This window comes from Molossus molossus, unplaced genomic scaffold (assembly GCF_014108415.1).
Source record: "Molossus molossus isolate mMolMol1 unplaced genomic scaffold, mMolMol1.p scaffold_m16_p_18, whole genome shotgun sequence".
NCBI lineage: Eukaryota > Metazoa > Chordata > Mammalia > Chiroptera > Molossidae > Molossus > Molossus molossus.
Window position 1 is genome coordinate 36299935 of NW_023425353.1, and position 18611 is coordinate 36318545.

The 18611-nt window shown below is 43.9% G+C and overlaps 1 protein-coding gene across 1 annotated transcript in view; it reads right to left on the reverse strand.

Moving 5' to 3' along the window:
- The window catches only part of LOC118633225 (inhibitor of carbonic anhydrase-like), a 39281-nt gene extending 24504 nt beyond the window's left edge, over window positions 1-14777 (reverse strand). Inside the window, exons 1-6 of the mRNA XM_036266934.1 lie at window positions 14728-14777; window positions 12877-13049; window positions 5887-5995; window positions 5002-5178; window positions 4107-4254; window positions 2948-3003 (exon numbers count right to left, since the gene is read on the reverse strand). Coding sequence (XP_036122827.1) covers window positions 2948-3003; window positions 4107-4254; window positions 5002-5178; window positions 5887-5995; window positions 12877-13049; window positions 14728-14770 — 706 coding nt within the window. The 5' untranslated portion in view covers window positions 14771-14777. The remainder of the gene's footprint in view (window positions 1-2947; window positions 3004-4106; window positions 4255-5001; window positions 5179-5886; window positions 5996-12876; window positions 13050-14727) is intronic.
- Between the last annotated feature and the right edge of the window lie 3834 nt (window positions 14778-18611).

Here is an 18611-nt window from a genome sequence, read left to right on the forward strand (position 1 = left end):
CACATCAACAGACCGAAACCTAGATAACGTTCATCTCTGTCATGTTCGGCTTGACCAGAAACGCAGTATCTAGCCAGTCCCCAAAGGCCAACCCAACTCTATACTGCTTCCTTTGTTCCTTCTCACCCCAAACAAGGTTGACTGTGTGGTCCCTGCCAAGCAGATATTTCCTATGTGTCTCCTCCTGGTTCTTTATTTTTTGTCCTATGGAAGCTTCCTGGCTTCCTCCCCCTTTTGCAGTTCTCCAAGTGGGGACTGCTCACTTCATGAAGTGCTAATAAAGTTTGTTTACATCACCGAAATTATCTTCTGAAGTCATTCTTTCAACAACCCCAAGAGGACTGAAAGAGAATCTTTTCCAAATACATTTTCTACAGGTGAGGAAGCTGAGGCCCTGGGAGATGAAATGACCGGTTCTCAGTGCAGAAAGCCAGGGCTGGGGGGCCTGCTTGGCCCGGGGCCCTGCACTGCTCCTTGTCTCCATGGCTCTGCTGACATGCAAGGTGACAGCTGAGTGTTACCGAGCACTCGGCCCACCGAACACTTTGCTCTTCGTCATTTAATCCTCATAACAACCGGAGGAGGCCAGTGATGTGATTTCCCGATTCTAGAGAAAAGGAAATAGCCCTGGAGGGTTGAGGTAACTCATCAAACTCACTAATCTGAGGCTGACAGTGGCCATGCTAGGAGAGTCCAGGTCCTCTGCTCTGAAATGCTCCCCTGAGGGCAGAGCCCACCAGGGAAAGGTGGTGGGAGAGGCGAGGGGTGGACGGAGACCTGGAGCCCAGTCAGGGCACTTCATAGATACAGAGAAGGGCCAGGAAACCTTGTAAGAAAAACAAGCTCTTTGGTTCCCTTTGTCTATTAGAACGGTCTGGGTTGAATTGTGCCCCCCCCCCACCTCCAAAATTCACATGTTGAAGTCCTGGTCCCCAGGACCTCCGAATGTGACCTTATTTAGAAATAGAGTCATTACAGATGTAATTTGTTAAGAGAGATCATACTGGAGTAGGGTTGACCCCCAACTCCATTATGACCGGTGTCCTTATAAAAAGAGAAAATTTGGACACAGAGAGACACGCGCACAGGAGGAACGCCATGTGAAAAGAAAGACAGAGATTAGGGTGAAGTGACCACGAGGCAAGGCACAGCAAAGACTGCCAGCACACTACCAGGAGCCGGGAGAAAGGCATGGGACAGACCCTCCCTCACAGCCTTCAGAAGGAGCCAACCCTGTCAACATCTTGATCTTGGAATTTCGCCTTTAGAACTAGGAGACAACAAATTTCTGTTGCTTAAGGTACTTCATTATGGCAGCCCTAGCAAACTCATACAGAAGGTCTTTGGGGTTGATAAAATCTCCTATCAAAAGACAAGGAGCACAGCTAGCCGGGTGGCTCAGTTGGTTGTAGTGTCATCTCATACACCAAAAGGTTGAGGGTTTGATTCCCAGTCAGGGCACATATCTATGTAGGATGTGGGTTCGATCCCTAGTCAGGGAGCATATGAGAGGCAACTAATCGATGTTTCTCTCTCCTCTTCTTCTCTGTCTAAAATCAATGAAAACGTCTCCTCAGGTGAAGATTCAAAAAAAGAGAAGTACAATTAGAATTCTTGTGAATGTTACAATTTTAATTAGGTATGCCATAGGGAAAAAAAACAAACACATTTTAATTCTTTATCTTTAAAATTTCTAGTAATGTTAGAATTAAATGAAAAGAGGCAGTATGATCTAATCGTTTCAGAAAGAAATAACTTTTCTACCTCAGTCACTCACCACCAACACTCATTTTCACCCCTAAGCCCCAGTGGACAGTCTCTCAGAAACTTCTACTTTTAATAAGGGGTCTTTTATAATAGTAAACAAGTAGCTTACAGCAGATAAACCAGGATGGTCTGAGACAACCCGTTGTTTTTGGAAGGAGAGGCTGTTTTCAAATACTTCACTGTGAGGGTAAGAAGATGCTGCCTTCTGACATAACTGTGGTAACTTGAGCAACCAGAGGACATAACATTGATAATTATTTGTAACAACTTGATCCTGGGAAATGAAACCCATAGATGCCCCCACTAATTAAAATTACTGATCATAAGACATGCATCAATGACCAAAATGCAAACAAAGCAGGTCAATGTGTAGTAATGAGAAGACAATAATTGTGCATGGCTGAACAGGAGAACAAAACACAGGAAACTCCTATTTCGTATTAGAGAAAGAACTAGGTAATAAGGAACTAAGGCCCATGTAAAAAGCAAGCACTTAAAACTTCCTCGAGGTAGCAGGCATTAATTTTAAAATGAGCCCAACATAGTGAATACACACTTGGATTTAAACATCTTCGAGTGGTACAAGTGCGTTCTGTATCTGATAGAAATGTGATTGGTTATAAAACCCAAAGTCTATAACCTCAACTTGTCCCCAAAACTCTTTGTTATTTGATAAATTACCCAAAACTCTGAAAAGCCTTTTTTCTTTTTAAGTTTGGAAATACAGAAGAAATACATTTTTGTCCATGGTAATAATGCTTTGGCAACAGATTTCATTGTATGCGTGCTAGTAAGTCCTGAAATCATGATGATTGTTTGTGTGTTTGCTGATGGTATTTGAAACATTTAGGAGCCATTTATAATGAAGCATTCAGGAGATTACATTTGAAACTGATATGTCAGTGACTAAGAGAAGTTGATTATTAAAACTCATTTTGTTTTACTAGTTAAGTAATGTTTAAATGTTCAGAAAATCTGTTCAGTAGATTTATAGACTGAACAAATTGAGCACTAAACAATGTACAAATAACAAAATTTTTTTTTACACAGAAACCCTTGTATTTCATTAAAGATCTTGTCATCATCACCCTTCTCTAGATGTAGGGAAACTTTCAGGCAAAAAACCAGTTCCCCTGGCCAGGGAGTGACACACATGATTCCTCCTCCACCCCACACTTACCAAATGCGGTCATATGTCTCATGAAGCCCACGTCCCCCACGCCAGCCTGCAGACACCTGAGGAACAGGACAGCTGTAGTAAGGCCACTCTCCAGGACAAGGCCTTGCCCCTCCCCTGTGCAGCCCCGCTGAGCTTCTGCCCGCTTCCTAGGCTCAGGGAGCTTTGCCCAGTTTCCCAGACTTTCATCTCTGGGCAAAGCTCCCAGGCGATGGCCCTTGTGAGGGGCATCTGAACCCCCACAGCCAAGCTCAGGGTAGAAGCAGGTATGAGCTTTATAAGCCACATCCCAGGCAACTCTGGCGAGAGATGGTGTGAAAGTAGGACCCTCACCTTCCTCTTCAAAGGCAGCCAAAAGCAATAGATTTAAAAAATAAATAAATAAAGGTTTAAAGCTTTTTACATGGAGAATCAACACTTTGGGTAGCCCTAACTAGTTTGGCTCAGCATTTAGAGCATCAGCCTGTAGACCAAAGGGTTGCAGGTTCGATTCCCAGTCAAGGGCACATACCTGGGTTGGAGGTTCCATCCCGGCCTTGGTCCACGTTCGTGCGAGAGGCAACCAATCTATGTGTCTCTCTCTATTAATGTTTCTCTCTCCCTCTCTCCCTCCCTTCTACTCTCTCTATAAATCAATGGAAAAATATCCTCCGGTGAGGATTAACAGAAACAAAAAACCCCACAAAACCCTGGATAGCCTTGGATTCCTGGCCAGCGTAGCTCTGGTTTTGAGGGGCAGCCATTTCTCTTACTGAGCATAGAATAGGGAAGGTGCCTTCCTGGGGCTGAGAGGGAGGTGGGGAGAGGCAGGCGCATGTCCCACCCACAGGGAGATGCTTAGGCAGAAAGAAGCAAACTGGGAGGTCCTGGCTTTGAACCCAGCTGGGAGCCCAAGCCTGTGTCTGTGCATCCCAGAGTCCCAGAGACGGGCCTATGCCCTTCACCCTTCAGGAGGGTTCGGTAGGGTAACACAGGCAGACCCCAGGCTTCTGGGAAATAAGAGAGACTTCTGCACAGAAGGCTCGTTGGGATGAGCAGGAGGCACACAGGACCCTGGGGTCCACAGTGGTGCTCCAGGTGGTCTGGGGCACCCCGGCCTACTCCCTGTGCCTTAGTTTCACCAATTTCAGAGTGAGGGGGAGGAGCTGGGAGTCTCACTCACTTGAGGGCACCCGAGTAGCCAAAGTAGGGTTCGTGGTTGGAGCAGGCACACTTGTCTGTCCCCTTCCCCGCACATAGCTGGCACAGTTTGGGGAAGGCTGTCCAATCCGCACAGGGGACACAGCTGGCTTCGAAGAAATTGGACGCTGCTGCTCAACACAGAGAGGTGGAACACAGGACATGAGCCAGCCTGGCCAAAGACAGTTACAGCTCCCAGCCCAGGCTCACGAGTGAACAGTGACCAGAACAAAACCAGCATACCAGGCCCAGCTTTGCCCTTATGTGTTCACTCTTCAAGATCAAGGTCCCCACAAAGGGACATGTTAACTCCTATTCTCCCACCACCCTCCCCTACAACCAGGCCTGTGCCTGCCACCAACCAAGGCCTGTCTCAGGTCACTGTCAGCTCCCCTCCCGGCCTTGTCACCCTGGAACAGCTCAGAGAGAAGTCTCCCCTGGAAGTCATGCCCAGGAGATGACAGGCCCACCTGGACAGGTGCACGCCAAGCTCATGGCCAGCAGATGGCCACCAGAGAATGCTCCAGCAGGACGGGAAACACATGAGCCACAGAAAGGAAGGCACCCAGGAAAGTGGACAGCAGGGCCCAGTGACCTTGGTCCTGCCTGAATACACTGTGGGCCTGATGCCCTTCCCCACCTTCTTCTCCAGACAGCATCTGCAGAGCTACAGGGAGCTCAGAGAAGACAAGACTCAGCTGAAACCTGCAAGAGTTGCTGGCGTAGCAGAACTGACCAGTTTAAAGCTGGTTAACCTTCCATCTCCACTCAAGAGGCATCACTCATGACCATCTGATCATGTCTGAATGACCTCAGGGTGGCCTGTGTGGCACCTAAAGAAGGGACACCTGAGGGCACACACCCTCCTTCCTGCTTACCTTTCTGAAGAGAGTCATGTGGTTCAGTCAGTTCCTTATAGAGTAAGCCCATGGGGACTTTCCACCCAGCGGACCTGCCAAGGCCTGTGTGGCAGGACTTCTTGCCTCGGAGTTCATTCAGCTGGAAGCCACTGCCCTTTTTCACCACGGCCACAGCATAATAGCTGGTCTGTGGATCTGCAAAGAGACCATGTGAATGGAAGACCCGCAACCTGGGCTTCAGGGAAACACTGCTCATCACGCCGGGCTCCTGACCAGGGAAGGGGAACCCACATGCACACTTATGTTGGGTTGGATCTCAAAGAGGGAGGGATCAGAGTAAGTTTCCTAGGCTTGCAGGGAAGAAAAGGACCACAGAGGGGACATCTGTACTAACTCTCCAGGTTAACGCAGGGAAGAAGGCCACACGTGCCCCAAATGATTTTTCCTGCCCTGGCCCTGCAGGTTGCCTGCCTACACCTACCAACCCAAGCCTACCAGAAAACTGGAAGCCACATTCCTGTATCCCTCTAAGTATTTCCTGGGACCCAGGGACAGTCAGGTTACTCCCAGAGTGTGTGCTCCAGTGTGGTCTCTCCTCTGAGTGAGGCACTGTGGTTCTTGGAGGACTCCTCTATACAGCGCTAAACTCTGATGGTTCAGCTCTGTGTCTCCAGGGAGCACATTTCCTGGCCCAGGAGGTCGGTGTCAGCGGCACCAGTCCTCAACCAGCCCAAAGCCACAGAGGCCTTGAGTTGTGCCGGTGGGGACGTATGGGACCCCTCATTACCTACTCACTCCTCCACTACCTGCCTAAAGAAGACAAGAGTCTACCGGGAGAGAACAAGCGTCTATCAGGAGAGAGCAACGGCCACAAACTCTCCTGAGTGCCTGGGGAGAACTTACTGTCTTTTGACCCATAGTTCTCTGCCACTACAGGTTTCAGGTTGTAGGGGGCCAGGCCGGCCTCATACACCAAACCTGCATCCAGGGTCACAGCATCTGCTTCGTTTGCCTGAAAGGGAGCAGACCAGATGCCAATGAAGCTTTTACTTCTGGGAAAGCCCACCTAAACCCAGGCGAGTGGGGGTGACTGGCGGGAACAGAAAAACCATCAACTTGTCCAGACCACACACCAAACCAAGCTTCAGTTGACTGCACCACCCTGGCGAGGGAATTTGGTCACCGTATTCCTATTCCTCCCACATAGAGGAAGGAATGGATGATTTGTCTTTTTTTCTGGTGAGAAGTCTGGTCTTGTCTCAGAAACCAGTGTGTGCTCTTTCAGGGTCAACCTGCAGTAGAGACTTTACGTAGCAGGCCTGGTGGCAGAACGCTGCCCTCCCCACACCAGACTGGGTGCGCAGCCCATGCACTGCAGTCTCTGGAGGAGGTTGCAGTCAATTACACAGGTCCACCTGCCTGGCTGTGCTCTCACACGTTTACCTTGAGAACCCAGATGCTTTCCTTTGGTGACCTCTTTATCTTGGGCGCTCTGCTGAGGCCTCAGATGGCACTGTGAAGCCCTCATGCAGAAGTGGGGCTTTGACATTCTTCTTCACTCTGATTTAGTACTCAGTACTTTTCCTTCCTGTTCTGGATTCATTATGACGGCAGGAGTCTTTTGTTCATGGATTCAACTTTTCCCTGGGTTTAACTTCTTGCTTTTGAACTAAGTGTTAAATGATTATTACTTCCATTATACCTCACTGTTTACTTAATCGGCTAGTCACACATCACAACTCACCACTGTCCAACTCAGCTGCATTTTACACATTAAAAAATAGACACAGAAAGTTTAAGTCACTTTCCCAGGCCACACAGCTGATAAAGCATGGAGCTGGGATTAAAATGCAGACAGTGTGGGTTTATTACTGCCATTATGCTGATACTTGATGGGGCTTGGTGGTCTTTTTGTTTGTTTGTTTTTTAAGTTTCTGCTTCTACTAAATCTTAACTTTAAACTCATATTTCACTTTAAGTATTATAGGTCCCTTTCCACTGGGTCTAGAATGTATTTTCTTTTAAAGTGAGAAGCACTGTTTTTATATAGACATTTACTAACAAATTGTATTCTTTTTTCTTGCTTCAATTATCTTTAGTAAAAATTATTTTTCTAGCAGCCCTTGCCAGTACTCTATGAATAGTTTTTATTGATTAAATTACAAGGCAGAAGATATACCTCCATGATCTGTTTCCTGTTACAGGTAAGCAATAAGACAACAGTATTTCTAAGTGGAATACAATAATGTAAGCCAAACTCTATAGCTATCTAGCTGAAACTTTCTTTTTAATGTTGGGGTTGTTTTGTTGTTGTTTTATTGTTATAAAATACATGAGATAAAATTTACCATTGAACCATTTATTTTTTTATCCTCACCCGAGGACATTTTTTGTTCAGATAGAGTGGGAGGGAGAGAGAAGAACAGAGAGAGAGAGAGAGAGAGAGAGAGAAAGAAACATCGACATGAAAGGGACACATCTAGTGGCTGCCATCCGCACGACCAACCAGGACCGGGGACAAACTGCAACAGAGGTACATGCCCTTAGCGGGAATCGAACCCGGGTCTCTCAGGACTGCAGGCTAACGCTCCAACCGCTGAGCCAAACTGGCCAGGGCCATTTTTAAGTGTATATCTCAGTGCCATTAAATACATTCACATTGGTGAATGACCATTTTATTCCACAACTAGCCACCAGATATGAAACAATCTCGAGGCTTTCTTGGTATCACAAAAGGTAGGCAAATCCCTCAGAGACTCTCCACACCAATCCTACACACTGTGGAATAAAAATAAATAAGGAAATACACAAGAGCTTCTCCCAGGGCAGGGAGGTTAGTGCATTTTTGGACAAGATCCCAGGCTCCCAGGCAGGAATCATTGGAGCCTCAGGGGCTCAGGAACCAAGGTCAACACCTAATTCATGGGGTCCACTAGAGCAGGGATTCTGAGAAGAACTTGAACCAGCAGGGAGAGGGAGGATTAAAATCAAACAGGACCTCCAGGTACACACAACCAAACCACAGTAAGGTAAGGTACAATGCATGGGTGTGAACAGACTTGGGCCTTCAAGGATTGTGAAGGTTGGAACTGTCAGATGGAATGAAGAGATTTCTGTGAGGTATTTAGTTTTATGTACAAAGTGACAGCTACAATCACAGGGATAAGCATAGAACAGAAAATTATCAGGTATAAGAAGAAGAAAAAAATTAACTGATGCTTCTAGACCCCAAAGTATAACTGTTGTAATAAAAAAGTGAATGATTTTTCATGATAGGCAGATAAATAATTTTTGTATTAATAAACGCCATGTGTTGAATCTGGGGGAAAAAGTGAATAAATGGGCAACAGTTGATTAGACATGTTTAAGGTCTAAAAAACTATTAGAACTAATAAATGACTTCAATGAAGTTGCAGGATACAGAATCAATACACAGAAATCTGTTGCATTTCTATGTACCAATAACGATCAGAAAAAGAAATTAAAAAAGCGATCCCATTTACAACTTAACCAAAGACATGAAAGACCTGTATTCTGAAAATTGTAAGACAATGAAGAATTAAATTGAACAAGAAACAAATAAATGGAAGACTATACATTGCTCATGGATAGGAAGAATTAATATTGTTAAAATATCCTTACTATTTAAAGTAATATACAGATTTATATACAGATTTAATGCAATCTCTATTAAAATAACAATGGCATTCTTCTCAGAATAAGAAAAACTAATCCTAACACTTGTTTAGAACCACAAAAGACCCTGAATAGCCACTTAATATAGACAATTAATAACAAAAAATCTTGGGGAAAAAAACCCAAATTAGAAGGTATCACACTTCCTGATATTAAACTATACTACAGTGCTACAGTAATCAAAACAGTATGGTACTGGCATAAAAACATATAGATCCTTGCTTATATGGTCAATTAATCTATGACAAAAGAGTCAAGAATATACAATGGGGTAAAGCAGTCTTTTCAATAAGTGGTGCTGGAAAATCTGGACAGATAAACACAAAAATATTAAATTGGACCACTTTCTGACACCATATTAAAAAAATAAACTCAAAATGGATTAAAGACTTAATTGTTAAACCTGAAAATATAAAACTCCTAGAAGAAAACAAAGGAAGTAAACTATTTGACATCACTCTTAACAATATTTTTTTGTGTTCTGGGTTGAATTGTGTCCCCCCAGGGATATGTCTCCTCAAGAAAAAGAAACAAAATAAATAAATAAATAAATAAATAAATAAACAAACAAACAAATGGGACTACATTAAATTAAAAAGATTTTGTACAGCAAAAGAAATCATCAATAAAACAAAAATACAACTTACTGAATGGGAGAAGATACTCATAAATGATACATCCAATAAGAATATCCAGAAATACATAAAGAACTCATACAAGATAATACCTCAAAAAAAATCCAATTTAAAAATGGGCAGAGGGCCCTGGCCGGTTTGGCTCAGCGGTTAGAGCATTGGCCTGCAGTCCAGAGAGACCCAGGTTCGGTTCCCGTTAAGGGCACGTACCTCGGTTGCAATTTGTCCCCGGCCCTGGTTGGATCATGTGGGTGGCAACCACTTGATGTGTCCCTTTCACATCGATGTTTCTCTCTCTCTCTCTCTCCCTCCCTCCCACTCTATCTGAACAAAAAATGGAAAAGTGTCTTCAAGTGAGTATTAAAAAAGAAAAAAGGTCAGAGGACCTAAATATACATTTCTCCCAAGATAACATAACGATGACCAATAGAGGTATGAAAAGATGCTCAACATGACTAATCATCAGGGAAATACTAATTAAAATCACAATAAGACATCACCTCACACCTGTTAGAATGGCTATCATCAGTAAATCAACAAATAACGAGTGCTGATAAAGATATGAAAAAAAGGGAACCCTTGTACACTGTTGGTGGGTCCGTACATGAGTGCAGCCATTAAGAAAAAGAGTATGGAGATGACTCAAAAAATTAAAAATAGTCTTGCCATACAATCCATCAATTCCACTTCTGGGTATTAGTCCAAAGAAAACAAAAACACTAATTTGAAAAGAAATATGCATTCCCCTATGTTCACTGCAGCATTACTAGTAATAGCCAAGATATGGAAACAAGCTAGATATCCATCAACAGATGAATGGATAAAGATGTGGTAATATATATATATATATACACACACACACACACACACACACACACACATATACATATATATCAGAATATTATTTACCAATAAAAGAGAATGAAATCTTGCCAATTGCAACAACATGGTTGGACCTAGAGGATATGGTGCTAAGTGAAATAAATCCGACAGAGAGAAATACCATACGATCTCACTTATATGTGGAATCTTAAAAAGTCTAAATAAATGAATAAACAAAACAAAACTTAAACAGATCCATAGATATACAGAACAAGCTGATGGTTGCCGAAGGAGAGAGAGTAGATGGATGGGAGTAAAACAAAATTTTAATTAAAATTTTTAATAAAGAAAAAAAATATATAAATAGCATTATAAATAAATAAAGTGAGAATTAGTAAACTGGAACCTATATCTGAAGAATTTATCCTGTATGCTGCCAAAAAGGGATGCAGATGATAGAAATTAATTTTTAAAATGATTAAAATATATGGAGACTCGATTAAAGAAAGCTAAATGTCCTGGCCGGTGTGGTTCGGTGGTTAGAGCATCAGCCCTCCAACCAAAGGGTTACAGGTTCCATTCCCGACCAAGGGCACGTACCTGCGTTGCAGGTTTGATCCCTGGCCCTGGTTGGAGTGTGTGCAGGAGGCAACCAATTAGTGTGCCTCTCTCACATCGATGTTTCTTTTGTTCTTTCTCTTCCCCTTCTTCTCTAAAATCAATAAAAATATATCCTTGGAAGAGGATTTAAAAAATAATATGTCATACATAAGTCCAAATTTATCAATAATAATAGTAATTATTAATGGTCTAATTTACCATATAAAACAAATGAGATTGTCAGATTGCATTAATAAACAAAATCCAGCAATAGACAGTTTTTAAAAGACACACCTGAAGCATCAGCACACAGAGAGTTGAAAATAAAGGAATGGGAGAAAAGAATACTAACCAAAAGAAAGTTGATGTGGTATGTCGGTTTCAGAATTTAGTCAAAAAGCACTGCCAGAGATAGTGATTATTTCATAATGATAAAATATCAAATTCACCAAGAATGTATGGCTTATTCTCCCACTGCTGGTGGAAGTAGAAATTGAAATAACCATATTGTATTTGCTTAGGAGTCACATACATTCAGCATTGTTTTAAAAGTCTAATACATATCCCATGGGTCAGCAAGTCCGCCCCTACATATATATTCAAAAGAAATTTTTAATCCTGTGTCCCAGGAGATTTGTATAAGAATATTTCTTAAGCTCTGATTAACAATAACAAAAACTGAAAACAGTCCAAATGGCTAATGACCAGAAAAGAACAAATAAATTTGTACACTAACATAATGGACCATTTGTAGAACTCTGAAAATGAATGGACAATAGCTATATTCAACAACATGGCTGAGTCTTAGCATAATACCGAGGAGAAAAAAGCAAATAGCAGAAGATAACACAGTAATATTATGTTTATAATTTTTTAAGAAGAAAAACTATCAATCATTCACACATACCTAGATAGATCTTAAAACTAAAATAAAAGGCAAAAAAAAATATTGGGTTGGATTTGCTCAGGACGGGAAAACACATAGGTCATTGTAAGTAGGGCCAGTGGGTTCCACCACCCCAAGTGGCACCATTCCCATAGAATCCAGTGCTGCCACAAAGTAGCCCTAGAAGTAAGCTGTTGGCAATAATGAAGTTCTGAGAACTTGTGGTGGGGTCATTGATAGTATTATTATTTTGTATTGTTAACATATTTAAAAATAAAGAGGGGCATGCATAGACCAAAGCTGAACATATGTCATAATTCAAGGGTTATAATTAAGCCATAATAGTAACTGGGGTCCAATCTAGAAACAAAAACAAAACAAACAGAACACACCAGTTGTTTGCACCAAATCACTGATTCCCTGAGTTAATCAAGCTCCATCTGCTAAGTCTACCTCTCTCACCTCATCACTCCTTCCAATCCCCTTCTTGCTCTGCTCTGTCACCCACCCTTCAGCAATTCAAATGAGCCCAGCTCTACCCTGCCTCAGGCCCTTTGCACACGCTGTTGTTCACTGCCTAGAGTATTATACCCTGGCTCTTGGCTTACCCATGCTCATCCCTGGGGTCTCAGCTTCATTGTTTCCTCTCAGGGAGATTGTTTCTGACACCCAGTGCTCTGCCAGAGCATTCTACTTTTCCCCTTCATTGTACATCACGCAATTGAAATCACGTCTACTTGTTTGTATGTTTTCCTTCTCTCCTGACTAGAGTGTAAACTCCTCAAGTGCAAGGACCATGTGTGTTTAAATGCACCACTGCAGCCCCATTGCCCAGCCCAGGGTCTAACGCAGGTAAATGAGCAGGAACAATGTTGAAAGAGTGAAGAGGATTTTGGAAAACCTGGAAAACAAAGCTATCATCTGCAATCCTGACACCATGTGTATTCCTCTTCCCTGGGAGCATCATTCATCTACTTCCCATGGTGTCTGCAGAACTTCCAGACAGTGTTACGTGATCATTTCGATAGCAAACGTTCTTGTTTTTTCCCTGAGTTCAGAGAACTTAGTACCTCAAAATAGTCCCCTTTCAGAGCACGTTGGATTTTGCTTTAAGACTTGTTCAAGATGGTCACTCCTGTTTCCATTTCAAAGTACATCAGGCTCCTATGTGTGAGTACAGAGTTGGTCCAGAACACCAGGAGCAAGAGAAAGTATGGATTGTCTTCCACTCTCCTTTAGGCAGCAGTGACTTACCGCGATGGCCTTGATGCACTCAAAGTAGGAGGTTCTCTTCACACAATCAACAAGAGGGCCAGCCGCGGAAAGGACTTTTCTCATACTGTCGCGGAACGTGGTGCACTTAGTGAACTCAGGAGTTGAGGTGGTGCACCATCGCACAGTGTTCTCAGGGACAGCCAGACACAGCCCTAGGGGAGAAAGGCCAGAGGAACTGTGCCAGTGGGAGAGACAGCAGCACCTCTGAAGGGATTTGAAGGCTACATCCCCTCTGTGCTGTCCTCTTCCCACTCCTGTCCGTGAACAAAGAAGGGTATAGGTGCCCCTGCATTCGGAGCCTGAGACAAGAGAAGGGAGGCAGCTCTTACCTCTGGTTTGTAAACACAGAGCTGATTGGAAAAATGAACTTTTGGTCAGCCCCTGACACTGCCAGGAGAGAATATGGAGGAAGAACTAACAACACAAGCCCTGATCAGGAAGAATTTGGGGCAGACCAGGAGGGCTGCACTCTGGGTTTCCCTGTGGCCGTAGGTAGCTGGAGCACAGCTGTCCTCTGCTTTTCCAGCCAGGGGAGCTCACTGTGACGCTCTCTGTGGCAGTACTGGGTCAGGGAGGGTCCACCACAGCACTCCTTGCCTTCGCTGACTTCCCCTTCCTGTGCCCTGCCCAGATTACCTCTCCCTCCATGTAATACACCCTGCTTCAGAAATGACTTAAAACAGCCTGAGACCTGACAGAACCAGGGCTGGACAGAAATAATAGTTGCTGAGCCAGGGAGGACCCTGCACACGCCTAAGGTTTTTGACTTTGCACCATTACCTTGCTTCCAGTCACCCAGCCAAGAGCCCTGCCCACCCTATTACATAGGATGGTGCCCCTACATTTATGTGCAGTATTTTTTTTTTACCAGTGATAACTCACCTGTGTCCAGAGCTCTGCCATTAGATACGTTATTTCATTTTGCTTTCACAGCAATTGTGTACTTATTGTGAAAAAGCAATTCCTACTGAACGAATGAGGAAAACAGCTCAGAGAGGTCAAGGGACAGCCTAGAGTCACCCAGCACTGAGTGGCAAGTGGATCCCATTCTAGGGCGGTTGTTTTCCCCCTATATTCCTCTACCTCTTTGATGTGTGGTAGGAACGGGAGGTGTTGTACAGTTCAGAGCAGGAAAGATCCTTCTGGTTAGACACTGGATAAGTCAAGCATACCTGACCTATGCCCTTTCCTCTTAAAACCCTCTTAAACCCTCTTAATAACCGCTGAGCCCTGTGAAAATTCCTTCTCTGTTGTGTGTCCTTCACTGTAAAGGGGATCAATAGCCTCTGGGCCAGGGGTCATGAACCTTTTCTGCAGTGAGCTAAGTAAACATTTTTGTGGGGGCCACACAATTCTGGCGATGACTTAACTCTGCCTTTGAAGCTTGAAAGCAGCCATGGACAACACTCACCTGACCGATCATGATTGTGCTCCCATAAAATTTTATTTATGGACACCAAAATTTGAATTTCATATAACTTACATGTGTCAAAACTATTCTTCTTTTGATCTTTCAACCATTCAAAGATGTAAAAATCATTCTGAGCTCATCCTGATGCTGTAAAACATCAGGCAGCAGGTGGGATTTGAAGGCTGCTCATAGTTTGTGAACCTCAGCCCTACACTAAGGGGTTTCTGCTGGGACCCAAGTTGGTCAGGTGCCTGGGTGCACCTTGGGCGGAGGGCACTTTGGGGCCAGCCAGGTGCTAGGCTGCTTTGGGCTCCTTACACCCAGGCAGTGCAGTGTCTGGCTACAGCGGACCCTCGGCAAGCATCGGGTCCCAATCCCGGAGGGCCAGCCCCCACCCCAGCTCGCAGTGCGCCACTCACCCAGGGTCCCCAGGCACAGCACGGTGCTGATGGCGGGCTTCATCCTCCACTGCTGGCTGATACACCGACCAGGCTTCTACCCTCCTCAGCCAGCTTTACCTGTCCTCCCACGGGCAGATCCGCCTCTTCTGAAGGGTTCACCCTTCCGGGCTGATCGCCATCGCCACACCCCCACCTTGCCCGGGAGCGCTCTCCAGCAGCCGGGCCCTGCGCGGGCCTGGAGGAGGGTGTTGTCGTCACCCACTCGCCGCCGCCGTGGCTTCCCCCTCTGCCCAGGGCCCAGAGCAGCAAAGCTGGAGATGCGAGGCTGGACCTCGGGGCGAGGGGTATGCACCCCGGAGGTACGACCTAAGCAACCCTGGAGCCCTCTGGACTAGAGGAGAGCGATCCGCCGGGTCCCATACTTCCCTGACCTCCGGAACTTCTAGCCAAGCAGCACTTGTGTTTTGAGCACAGACTCCTCGGGACTGTGGGGCAGGCCACAGGGTGAAAAATGTGGACCCTTCCCCAGGAAAGCATGTGCACACGTACACACAACGTTCTGAACATAAATGTCAGGGGTCCTCAGACTCCCCACAAAAGCGCCTCTGCTGCCCATTCTGGGTTCTTCTTGGAAGTCACCCCCCTCACACAAATGGCAAGCCCCTCCCCCCCAACTTTCTGCCGAAAGCCGAGATCAGGTGAAGCCCTGAACCCAGACAAGGCTGCTTCTACCAGCTCCTGAAGCCTGAAGCCTGCAACCCAGTCCTCCCCAAGTCTGTGAGCTCTGCCTGGGGGAAGTCTTCCCAATTCAAATGACGTTTACGAACTTTTTATCGAAGCACAATAAACTTCACATATGGTACCACACAACTTGAAGAATTGTCAGTATGTGAACACATCCATATACCAGCACCCACAGCATGAAACAGAACGTGAACAGAGCTGAGGCTGGCTCCCTGGTGCCTCTTTCCCATCACTTTACATCGCCTCCACAAACAGATCCATTGCCTGGACTTCCAACAACATCGACTAATTCTGTGGATGTTTTAACTTTATTGAGATAGAATCACACAATATATGTGTACCGTTTTGTGTCTGGCTTCTTACACTCAAGGTTATATTTGTAGCACTCTTATCTTTTGTGTTGATGATAGTCGTTTCTAGTTCGGGCTCTCATGAAGTGAGCGCTACTATGAACATTCCAGTACATGTCCTTCAGTGCATATAGGTATGCATTGCTGCAGGGTCTTTCCCCAGGACAGTAATTGTTTGGCCATCAAGTAGATGTATGTTCAACATAAATAGATACTATTTACATTACTATTGGCCTAACAAATTTCCAAAGTGGTTGAACCAATTAACACTCCCACCTTAACGTACCGGAGTTGGGTTTCGCTACTTTTTTGCTTAGATGCCCTCTCATGTAAAGGTTCAGTTCAAGTCTTTTGCCATATATATATTTTATCCTCACCTGAGGATATTTTTTCATTTATCTTCAGATAGATTGGGAGGGATAGTGGGAGGGAGAGAGAGAGAGAGAGAAACCGATGTGAGAGGGACACATCGACTGGTTGCCTCCCGCACGACCCGGACCAGGGCCAGGGACGAACCCAAGCAGGTGCCCTCACTGAAATCGAACCTGCACTCTTCCGCCGAGCCAAACCAGCCAGTCAATATTTATTTATATTTCACCACATACTTACTCTTTTCATTGCTCTTCACTACTTTCTCAACTTTTATGTTTCCAACTGGGGTCATTTCTATTCTGTCCAAAGATTTTTTTTCCTTAGGACAAACCTTCTGGTAAAAAGATTTCTCAGGGTTTTAAATGTTTTTAACTAACAGTTTTGTAGGATTCCCCCCCCCCCCCATGACTATAATAGTCTACTCTTTTAGTTATTTGATTCCATAACTTCAATAATGTCACTTTATTATTTGTCATAATTTTTGTTGAGAAGTAGCTGTTGCTCCTTTGAAAGTAATTTGTCTTTTCCCTCTGGCTGCTTTTAAAATCTTCTTCTTCTTTACCTCCTTGGTTTGACCATGGTGTGCCTCAGTGTGATTTTATCCTACCTTTGAATACATGAGTGGATATGTGGGCTGCTTTTCATCACTTTTGGAAAATTCTCAACCATTGTTTGTTTAAATATTCCTCCTACCTATTTCTGCTCTTTTATGTCTATGACTATAATTGTATGTGTAGTAATATTTCTAAAATAGACACATGTATCATGCTTTTTCCCCATATTTCCATTCTTTTTCTTTTTCTCACTGTGCTTCAGTTTGGATTTTTTTTTTTTTTTTAATTAACCTGTCTTCTGATTTACTTATCCTTTCTTCTGTGCATTTGTTGTGCTGTTAAATCCATTTATTGAAAAATTAACATTAATTATTGCCTTTTCTGTGCAAACTCACATTTTAGATTTTATTTTGGAGTAAATATTAACAAGGTTATTTCTGAGTTGCAATAATTCTCCTTTCATGTTTTTGTAATTCCTGTATTCCCTCATTCGGTCTTGCCTGCCGCAATCAGACAGAAAGCCCAAGGACACTTTTTCCTGCATCTAAGTAAACTTATTGCCTTTTCCACTTCTAGAATTTCCATTTACCTTCTTCAGAGATTTCAATTCTCCAATGACATTCTCCATCTTTTCCACTATTTTCACCATCTTTACCTCTCTTTCATCACATTTTACCCTATTTTCTTGGCCTATTAGTCATAGTTTTTAAAGGTCTTTGCCTTTCTGATGACTGCAATATCTGAATTATTGGTAGGTCTATTTACATTATGTGTTTTTCTATTCATTTTTGAACAGTTCTCTTGGCATGCCTTTTAATTTTGCTTGAACAAGTAATTGGACACTGAAAAGATAGAATGGGGACTGATCACTTTGATCCAATCAGGGGTGTGCTGCATCAAGGCTAAATTGCAGTTTTGCTAAGCTTCCATGCCTTCCTGATGAAAGTCTGTTGTGGTCTGCAGAATAACGACCCCCCCAAAGATGTCCATGTCCTAACCCCACAAGCTGTGAATATGTTATGTGGTAAGAACAGGTTAAGTTTGCAGATGGACATAAAGTTAACCAGGTGACTTTTATTGAAGATTATCTGAGTGGGCCCATGTAATCACTAGGGGCTTTTAAATGTGGAAGAGGGAAGCAGAAGAGTTAGTGTCTGAGTGATGCAATGTGAGAAAGACTCTGCCATTTCTGGCTATAAAGATGAAAGGGAGTGAGGCCATGAGCCAAAAAATGGGAGCAGCTCCAATGCTGGCAAAGGCAAGAAAATGGATTCTTCTGTCAAGCCTTCAGACAAGAGCATAGCCCTGATGACACCTTCAATTTTTCCCACTGAGATCCCTTTGAGACTCTGACCTACAGAACTGTTAGATAATAAACTGCATTGTTTTAAGGCACTAAGTTTGCGGTCATGGTTACAGCAGCCGTAGAAAACCAGTACACCTAATATATTAATTGGAATCTCCCTAAGGTATAGCATTTTTTTTTTTTTTTTTTTTTTGCCTCTCGTTCTATGGAGCTTCAAATTGTGCCAAATACCTTAAGGGGAAAACTGGGCATTTCTCAGGCTTCGTTCTCTGCACCTCCCTTCTGATTGCAGTCTTGCCTCTCCTTCTGTTTTTTTCCAGCCCTGAGGCTGCCATAAGCTCTGCTAGCAGTGGCCCTCTGCTTAGGCAAAGCCAGAGAGCTCTTGCCTTGTGCCCAGAAGTGACAAATTCCCCCAGGAAAATGTGGTTGCAAAATGTCATCTCACCTTCTCTTTTCCCAAAACGTGGCACCTTTAGTCTCTAATGATCTTAGGTAAATGTTTTCGAGTGCTGTATCCACATCTTCTAGATGTACTCAACAAGAACACAACTCCCACACACACTACATCGTCATGAC